The following is a 9,922-nucleotide window of genomic DNA, read 5'->3' on the forward strand; positions in this document are numbered from 1 at the left end:
CCCAAATCTGGTTGCAATCCCTTGAGCACATTCTCACATACCTGGGATGGTGTCATATAAACTTTGTTCGACAGTCTTCTCTGACTGGTTAAATGAAAGTGGCTACAGCCAATTGCTGGGGAGAACAGAGGTAGGCGGGTTACCAGGCTGGGTGTAGGTTGGGCTTCAAAGGTAGGGACCAGGAGAGAAAGAGAACAGGAGGAGAAAGAAGACCGGACAGGAAGTCTCCCTCAGATGGGATGGACCAGGAGCACATGGCTAAGAGAAATGCATATTGAGGACAGACTGACGGAGCAAAAACAGCAGAGGGAGACTCAAACACCAAGTAATTGGAGAGCATGGCTGGAAGTAGAAAAACAGATTAGGGATAATCACCCAGTAATTGTGCTAAACTGATTAAAATCAAACAAATCCGGCCTTGATTATTAGAAGGCTGGCTGGGTTATATTAAGAACCAATAGAGTTAATTAATAGATTTCACAACAACAACAAACACATTTGGGGGGATGAGAGACACAGGGACCAGAAACAGGTCACTGTCTTTGGAGAAGGACCAGCAGTGGAACTATCGGCATACAGATATGACTGGGAGGCTGAACACTGTGGGTTGTGTGGACCTGGGTTGAAGGCTAATAGGGATAGAAGCCAGAGTAGCCTTGGGAAACACTTAGATGTGAGGAAAGGCAAGAATTAGAGAGCTGTCTGGATAGCAGCTACAGGGGAGAAGTGAGTCAAAGAAGGCTGAAATACCCCTACTAGGTTCAGGACATGTCCCATCTTGGCCTCCTTAGTATTTTAAACTGAGGATAGATAGCACTTACAGTTCAGATCTGAAGTCTCCCAGAAGACATTGTTGTTAGCTTGGGCCCAGCTTGGTGCTATTAAGAGAGGAGAGAAACCTGAAGAGGCAGAAGTCTAGTGGGAGGTGTGCTGGTCACAGGCATGCACCTGCAGGAAACAGCAGAGTCCTTTCTCCTTCCCTCCTCACCCACCATGAAGTGGATGTCTGTCCTCCCCCACATCCTCACCACCATGGCATGCTGGATAACCACAAGCCCAGAAACCGTTACCATGGACTAAAATCTATGAGCTAAAATAATGTTTTCTCAGGGTCCAGGGATGTAGCTCAGCTGATAGAGAGCCTAACATGCCGGAGTCCATGACTTCATGCTCCAGCATCACCTGAGCTGTGTGCGATGGCTTGTGTCTGCAATCTCAGCATTCGGAAGCTGGAGACAGGAGGATTAGAAGTTCAAAGTCATGCTTGGCCTCATAACAAGTTCAAGATTGGATTTGACTCCATGAGACCCCCATCTCAAAAACAGTTTTCTCTTTATAAATTAATCTTCCCAGGCATATTGTTCGGTAGAGGAATTTTAATACAGGAACATAGCTGCTCTGGAAAGGGATCCAAAGACCCAGGTCTATGTGAGCTAGCTGGAGTACAGGCACACCCTTAGTACACACCTTTAAGGTAAAATTAGTTTGTAGAAGGAAGCAGCCATGTTTGAAAGTGATGTCTAATTGAGGGTCAGACAAAGTGACAAATCAGAGGAAGATTGGGTGGAATGAGTCAGAGATAGGATATGCCCAACTTTTCTGAGAACAGCACAGGAAAGACAAGCTATTCAAGAGCAGGAGAGGGAGAGAGCCAGCCAGCTGAGAGTCAGTGCAGTGAGGGCAGTGTGGTGCAGTAGAGTTGAGTTCATCCGTGAGTTCGTGCTGCTCACTGCAGGCCAGGAGACGCGGTTGCAGCCAGAGAATAAGGAGCCAGAAGATTAGAACAAACTGTCAGAAGTAGTGTGAGGCCAAGCAGAGCAATTCAGTGAGAAGCTGAGAGAAGCCAGATCGAATCAGTCAGCTTGGAGAGGAGCCTGAGCCAAAACGGCTGAGTTGAACCAACCAGCCAGAGTTCAGAAAGAGCTAGAAAGGGTGAGCTTATTCAGCAGCCAGCCTCCAAGATGACAATTGCATTCAGGCAAATGCAAGTTACATTTGCACTACTGAGTTAATAAAAGTTGATTAACACAGAAGAATGGCAAGAAAGGCATCTCTGACCTCCTCTTACTCTTCTTGCTATAGCACACATCTACTGTCTCTCAACGTAAGGGGATGAGGCAGGAGGATCATATTTCAAAGCTAGCATGGACTACATAATGAGACTTCGTTTCAGAAAAAGAATTAAAACAGAAGTGGGGACCAAAAAGATGGCTATGTGAGTAAAAGTAATGAGTTCAGTCCCAGGGTCCTACACGGTAGAAAGAGAAAACCTACTTCTGCAAGTTATCCCTTAATTTTCTGTGAACCATGTGCATGTACACACACACACACACACACACACACACACACACACACACACACACACACTTGCTGTCAGGAGTTCTGGAAACTAGAATAGTAGTGGATGGGAACTTGGCTTGTGAGCAGGGAGGAACCCTCCTACATGAGACGTTTGTGACATCTAATCTCTTTGTCCTCTGCCCTCTGGATTCCAGCAGCCTCTACTTTCTCATACTTGTTTTTAAGGACAATTCTGGGGTTCCTGGAGGGATGGTATCCAGTCAGGCCTCACAGGTAGACGGCTATGTCGGTCAGAGTCTGAGCAGTTGCTGCTTGCCCTTCTGTAGAGAGCGTTCTGACCGTGGTTCCAGGCGCTTGCTCTTTCACAGACCCACTCCCACCTCCCAGCCTCGATTTTCAGCTTCTAATGTGGACTGATCCCCTCTGCTGTCCTCCTTGTGCCCAAGTCTCAGCTATCCTAAGTCAGGCTTCCTGCATTACCTTGCTTTCCTCGTTCTCCCTCTCTTCCTTAGCTCAATGCCTGTGTTTGCAGTTCAAGACCCCTGAGAGACAGATTTAGGGGGTCTTTGCCACTGTATGCTCTCTGCCCCTGGGTCAGGTGAGTCTCTGTGGCTGAAGTTCTTCCTGGCACAGTGCACAGAAACTTCACAAGGAGCCTCTCAAGACCAGGTGAGCTAGGCTACCTGGGATGAAACAGCCGGTCAGGCAAGGATGGTTGGCGAGCCCAGCATTTACACATCCAGACTCACTTGGGATCCTCACTCCTCCGCACAGCATATGACTATATGTGCGGTCTCTCTGGTGAAGAGGCTTTGTCTCCACCTCATCTGGAGGCAGCCTTCTTCTCCCTGTCTTCAGAGCTCTGGTGACCTTACAACACATCATTCCTGCCGTTGTTGGTTCTTTCCCTTGTGGGACGGTGTATACTGCTTCTCATGATTACAGACAGAATCTGTAAATCCTTCTAGCTGCATTGAAACCTTCCCAGGAGCCTTGGAAAGGTATGTGACCGCCAAGGGGTATCGTGTCCACATTTATCTTCAGGAAAACACGACATCTCTCTGGGAAATGCTAAGGGTCTGGGGCCCACACTACTCAACCTTGACGAATCACATTTACACACATGTAAGCACACATGTGGAGCAAGGAGATGCCACACATGAAATTTTGTCTTGACAAGTCAAAACCCAAGGATCCCCTGGCTGCCCTGGCTGCAGGGCTTCCCTCCAGCAGAGTGAAGGCAGGAGATGTGTATCTCTGCTAAGCAGGTTAGTGCAGCCTTTATACTGGGAGGGGTGGCACTGCCTCCTCCCAAATTTCATAGTAGCCAGGCTGCTAGACCAAGCTCGCCCTGGACTCAGAGATTCACTGGCTTCTGCCTCCAGAGTCCCCAGATTAAAGACACGTGCCATCGACTTAGGGTTTGTATTGCTATGAAGAGACACCATGACCACAATTCTTATAAAGAAGAGCATTTGAGGTAGCGTGAATGCTTGACTCAGGGGGTAGCAACTATTGGGAGGTGTGGCCTTGTTGGAGGGGGTGTGTTGCTATGGGGCAGGACTCTGAGGTAATGTATATGCTCAAGTTCTGTCCAGTGTGAGACACAGTAGTCTTCTCCTGCCTGCCTTTGGATGAGATGTAGACCTCTCAGCTCCTTCTCCACCACTGTGTCTGCCTGGATGCCGCCATGCTTCCCATGATGATAATGGACCGAACCTCTGAAACTGTAAGCCAGCCCCAATTAAATTTTGTCCTTTATAAGAGTTGCCTTTGGCCGTGATGTCTGTCACAGCAGTAAAACCCTAAGTAAGACAACATTTAATTGGGGCTGGCTTACGATTTCAGAGGTTCAGTCCATTATCATCATGGCAGGAAACTCAGCAGAGTGCAGGCAGACATGGTGCTGGAGAGTTCTACATCTTGATCAACAGGCAGCAAGAAGAGACTGTGTGCTGCACTAGGCTTAGCCTCATCATAGGAGACCTCGAAGCCAGCCTCCGTGGCTTCCTCCAACAAGGCCACATCTCCTAATAGTACCACTTCCTATGGGCCAAGCATTCAAACACAAGAGTATATGGGGTCTATATCTATTCAAACCACCATAGCCACCCAGCTCAATCTTCCTTGTCTTCTCCCTTCTCTCCCTACCCCTGAGCCATCCTGTATGTGCCTGTTTCCATGACACTAGAGGGTGCACTCCCTGAAGGCCAAGCCCTACCTCAGTGATCCAGGCCTCGAGTTCCTGCCCTTGTGAGGTGGAGGCAGGAGGGTCTGGAGTTTAAGGCCAGCCGGGAGCCTGAGCTACATGAGACTGTCTCAAATTTTAACTAATTGATAGATAAAAACAAAAATTCTTGCAGAATAAAAGAACGAGCTCGTTCTGTCCTGGTCACACACTGTGAGTCCCAAGAGGTCAAAGGAGATGTGCACAGATAAGAGGAAGCCAGATGCAGTCATTTCACTGGATGCCCAGTAGGGACTGAGGGAGGTCACAGCCAGTATAAATGCTTTATACTGCTCAACGAGACAAAATGTAAAGACTGTAAATGTTTCCCTCAGACCTCCCCTCCAAACCACTGCACAAGCACAGACTAGGTAACAGTGATGGGGCTTGACCACAGTACTGAAAACAGTAGCTGGGGAGGGGGCCTGAAGAATCGTGCAGTCACTGAACATCTGTGGACACTGTTGATCTAATTATGTGTTCCGAGAAAGAGAGAGAGAGAGAAGGAAGGAGAGCATGAAAAGTCGCAGTCAGCAAACTTCCCTTATAATTGGATCTTAGGGATGCTATCCCAGAAGGACCAAAGTTTCTAAGCTGAGGACAGTATACTTTCGAGCTTTAAATGACTTTGGGGACTAAATCGGTCCCAAAGAACTAAGTGGAATTTAAATTGACTTCTAAGGGCAATGTCCCAGCCTTTGGAGGTTGTGCCCTGAGTACAGGAGACAGCTGGTTGGGGAGAGAGAGGTCCAGCCCTGACCCTTTGGGGGATATAGATTCTAAGTGAGCTCTCACCCCAGTTCTTCAGGCCCACTGCCCCCATTTCTGACACAAGCACTTTCCACTCTTTGAGAAATCAGCTATTTTTGGTAAACATGTTTCCAAGCAAGGTAAGTGCAAGCTTTGATCGAGGCAAAGACAGACTTTCAGAAGCAGAGGCAACACTTCAGATCAGCCCAGCTTCGATGGAGGGGCCTGCGGCAGGGTGGCGGGGTTCTCCTAGAATCACAGAGTGGCAGGAGTCCTTAGGATCAGAACCCAGCAAGCAGTTCCCCCTCACGCACCTGAAACCATTGGGCATTTTCTCAGTGGTACAGCCCACATTCTGACGGTACCCATGAGCTGGACTTCTGAACTTGGTGCTTGTGACATGAAAGGAAACGTTTCCTTTACAAAACCCAAATTTCTGGGGGAGACACAAAGGCTGGCCAAAAGAGAATGGAAAACCCAGCTGTCTACTGTCCTGCCCAACCCATATATCACATAGGCAGTGTGGTCTGTGCACCGGGATGTCTTCAAGCTTGGGGCCTATCCTCACTGTCAGCCCTGTAATTGACTCCTGAATGATATATTGAATGATATATCACTTCTAAGGGATACTTTACATTTTTAAAACCTCAGAAGAAACAGATAGGCTCTTGCTTGTCTTCATGTTGACACCCGACCACTTGTGGCTATTTGGAGGGGTGCTGTGTGGAAGAAGGACTGACTGCCATGGGGATGGGGTTTCAGGTGAGGCTACAAGAAGCACAGCTCAGGTCGCTAGCACTCTGACAGCCTTCTCAGGAATGGAGGAAGGAAAAACCACTGTCAGCACAGCAGGTTACTAAGTATATCTAAGACCTGTTATGGTTGCCGTGGTGACGCAATGTTTTATTGCTGATGGTAATGACATTGTTGTCCAGGTAATTGTTTAATTTCATAACTAGTTCCCTGCTAGAATTTTCAACCTGTTAGGGTCAAGTACTGTGCCTTTTTTCATTGCAATGTCCCCTAAACCTGGAATTATATCTAGCTCATAGGCGATGTCCAGTAAGTGCCTCTTAACCCAGACTAAGTTACTGCGGCCCTAACTTGGTGACAGTTACTGAGTCTATGCACAACAGAACAGTGCTGTCAGTTTCCCAGTAAGAACCAAGGAAGCATTGGAAGGATGACTGCCTGGGAAGGTCAGGTCATTTCAGTGACTGTGGCAATGAGTCCATGTGCTCAAGGCTGCAAACAAGTGCTCAGTACTGTTTTGAGGGTTCTCGTGGTAGTGTTTGGTTTTGTTTTATGCTGGCCCAGAACAAATTGTAGTGTTGAGAGGAACTTAAAATTCTGAGGTGTGCATCAAGCTTCCCTAGAGTAAGCAGGGCAGGCCAGTGGGTTGTTAGGGGCACAGCCGGGGATTATGGTGTAGACGAAGTGAAACGGAAGGAAGATGAGGGAAACTTCCCTCAGAGCTCTTGGTCCAAGGGCTCTCCCAGCCTCACGGACCAGAGGATAGAAGAAGTGTCAACAAGATTCTCGGCCTTGGCACTGTGGTATCAGTATGGTCTGCGCTAACTCCCAAAGCAATGTCCATGTCATGGAGCTGTTGTCTTGACTGCCATCCTCTCCAAGAAAGCGCCCTTGTATTTCCCGAGGGGGGTTTCTGCTGTTTTTCATGTGTATTGGCTACTCATAGACTTTATTCTCTCTCCCTCTCTCTCTTTTTCTGTGTCTGTCTGTCTGTGTCTCTAATCTCTCTCGTGTGTCTGTGTTATGCATGTGTGTTCACATGTCCATGTGCATGTGTGTGCATGCACATATGCACATCTGTGTGGAGGCCAGCAGTGGACACCTGGTATCTTCCTCAACAGCTCTCTTATTTGCTGAGTCAGGCTCCCATAGTGAACTGGGACATGATGATTTGACTTGCCTAACTGGTCAGTTTGCCACAGGAATCCCTGAGATTTGCCTCCCAAGCACTGGGAAGACAGACAGGCCATTATGGGAATCTGGTTTTCTATTAAGGTGATGGGTATCTGAACTTCGGTCCTCATGGTAGCTCAGCCAGAGCCCCGTCCACTGGGTCATCCCCAAAGGCCCCCTCTCTCACACACATCCCCCTAAGGCCCCCTCTCACACACATCACCCTAATACCTCCCTCTCTCACACACATCCCCCTAAGGCCCCCTCTCTCACACAATCCCCCTAAGGCCCCCTCTCTCACACACATCACCCTAACACCTCCCTCTCTCACACATATCACCCTAACGCCCCCTCTCTCTCTCACACACACACTTTATTCTTTTAAAATATGTGTCAGCAGTTGTATTTGAAAAGCTATTCACAGAAACGATTTCAGACAGAAGTGATGCTTCCTTCCTTCAGAGGGGTCTTCTGCTTCTGTGGTGGATTTGAAAGCACTAAACTCATAGGCACCCCATTTGAAAGCAGCACTCGCAAATGCCTGTACCCTCCTGATTTGCCTCAGTGCTATGGTGCTGCCTGGGATCCCATTGCAAAGGGGAGGAGGTTTACTTCTGGATGGGTACCCTGCACACTGGTCCTTGGACTTCAAGACCTGTTCTTTCTCCCCACAAGGCTGCCAGCAGAATACCAAGGTCCCTTAGCGACATCCCCAGGCTGCAAAAGCCTCAAGAGTTGGACTAACTCCTTTGACCCTTGTTTTACCCAGAATCGTATCCATCTCTTATTTCTCTTGGATGCTTTACAGAGATGTTTTATACACTTTGCCATTTTTCTCAATTGTCCTCTGCAGGGAGGATAATTCAGCTTAACTTGGTACTAGGTTAGAAAGTTAAATATCCCCTAGTGTGTATTTCCTAGAACTGAACAATTTCACAGAGACTCCAAGACTGTCACGGTGTCTCCAGCTTTTGGTAGGACAAGGCTTTTCTTGGCTGCCCAAGAGCATTGGGGAGTAAGACAATGTTGGAGCTGATTGTTGAATTCCTGCAGGTTTCAGAAAGGATGTACCATGGACAGGTTCAATGAGACCTCCCCCGTATCCCACTTCATTCTCCTGGGCCTCTCCGCCCACCCAAGGCTGGAGAAAACCTTCTTCGTGCTCATCCTGCTGATGTACCTGGTGATCCTGCTGGGCAACGGGGTCCTTATCCTGGTGACCATCCTCGACTCCCACCTGCACACGCCCATGTACTTCTTCCTGGGGAACCTCTCCTTCCTGGACATCTGCTACACCACCTCCTCGGTCCCCCTCATTCTGGACAGCTTCCTGACCCCCAGGAAGACCATCTCCCTCTCAGGCTGTGCCGTGCAGATGTTTCTGTCCTTCGCCATGGGAGCCACGGAGTGTGTGCTTCTGAGCATGATGGCGTTTGATCGCTATGTGGCCATCTGCAACCCCCTTAGGTACCCAGTGGTCATGAGCAAGGCTGCCTATGTGCCCATGGCCGCCGGCTCCTGGGCAGGTGGTATCACCAATTCTGTAGTTCAGACATCTTTGGCAATGAGGCTGCCGTTCTGTGGGGACAATGTCATCAACCACTTCACCTGTGAGATCCTGGCTGTCCTGAAACTGGCCTGTGCTGACATCTCCATCAATATCATCAGCATGGGGGTGGCCAACGTGATCTTCCTGGGGGTCCCAGTTCTGTTCATCTTTGTCTCCTACATCTTTATCCTCTCCACCATCCTGAGGATCCCCTCTGCTGAGGGGAGGAAGAAGGCCTTCTCCACCTGCTCTGCCCACCTCACCGTGGTGATTGTCTTCTATGGGACCATCCTCTTCATGTACGGGAAGCCCAAGTCCAAGGACCCACTGGGGGCAGACAAGCAGGACCTTGCAGACAAGCTCATCTCCCTCTTCTATGGGGTGGTGACCCCCATGTTGAACCCCATCATCTACAGCCTGAGGAACAAGGATGTGAGGGCTGCTGTGAGGAACCTGGTGGTTCAGAAACACCTAACTGAGTGACTGTCACTGAATCCAGACTGTCACAGTGCAGGACTTCCAAACTCTTCACTGTGTTTGTGAAGAAAGACTGATGCAAGGAAGAGGAGGGACTTCCCCAAGGGCTAGGCCACGACCTCTGCACCAAGACTACAAACAAACCTAGTTTTCTACCAATGTTCCTTAAGCCACCGATGCTTCTGACTAGCGGGCTAGAAGGGAAAGCCTTGGCATCTCTGGAGAGAATGGCTGGCTAGCGGCTTTGTGCTCAACCGTGGTGGCATCACAGAACTACTCTTTCATGACCAGAGGCTGGTGCAGGTCTCTGGAAAGAGGCTGCCATGCACGATTAGGAGACAGAAGCAGAGCCTGGTTCTTGCTGTTCATGGTTTGCCCTGTGTGGACCTGCTGACTGTGGCATGTGCTTTTAGTATTAGCCAATGCTTGTGTTTGACAAGAAAAACATGAAAGGATGGCTCAGTGGGTAGAGGCGCATGCCTGACAATGGGAGCTTGGGCCCCACAAGGTTACAGAAAACCAACTCCCAGAAGTTGTCCTCTGACCTCCTTGGGCATGCTGTGATTTGTGTGTACCTGCACACACATGCACTCTCTCTCTCTCTCTCTCTCTCTCTCTCTCTCTCTCTCTCTCTCTCTCTCTCTCATTCACACACACTAAGTAATTAATTTTGTTAAAGAAAAGCTTGCAAA

The 9,922-nt window shown here is 48.9% G+C and overlaps 1 protein-coding gene across 1 annotated transcript; it reads left to right on the forward strand.

Annotated features, from left to right (window-relative positions):
* The first annotated feature begins 8,276 nt into the window (after positions 1 to 8,276).
* On the forward strand, positions 8,277 to 9,236 carry Or13c7 (olfactory receptor family 13 subfamily C member 7). The gene is given in 1 exon segment (NM_001000414.1): positions 8,277 to 9,236. A coding segment is annotated over 1 exon segment (960 nt).
* Positions 9,237 to 9,922: the final 686 nt, after the last annotated feature.

The sequence above is a fragment of the Rattus norvegicus genome, chromosome 5, assembly GCF_021556685.1.
Source record: "Rattus norvegicus strain SHRSP/BbbUtx chromosome 5, alternate assembly SHRSP_T2T, whole genome shotgun sequence".
NCBI lineage: Eukaryota > Metazoa > Chordata > Mammalia > Rodentia > Muridae > Rattus > Rattus norvegicus.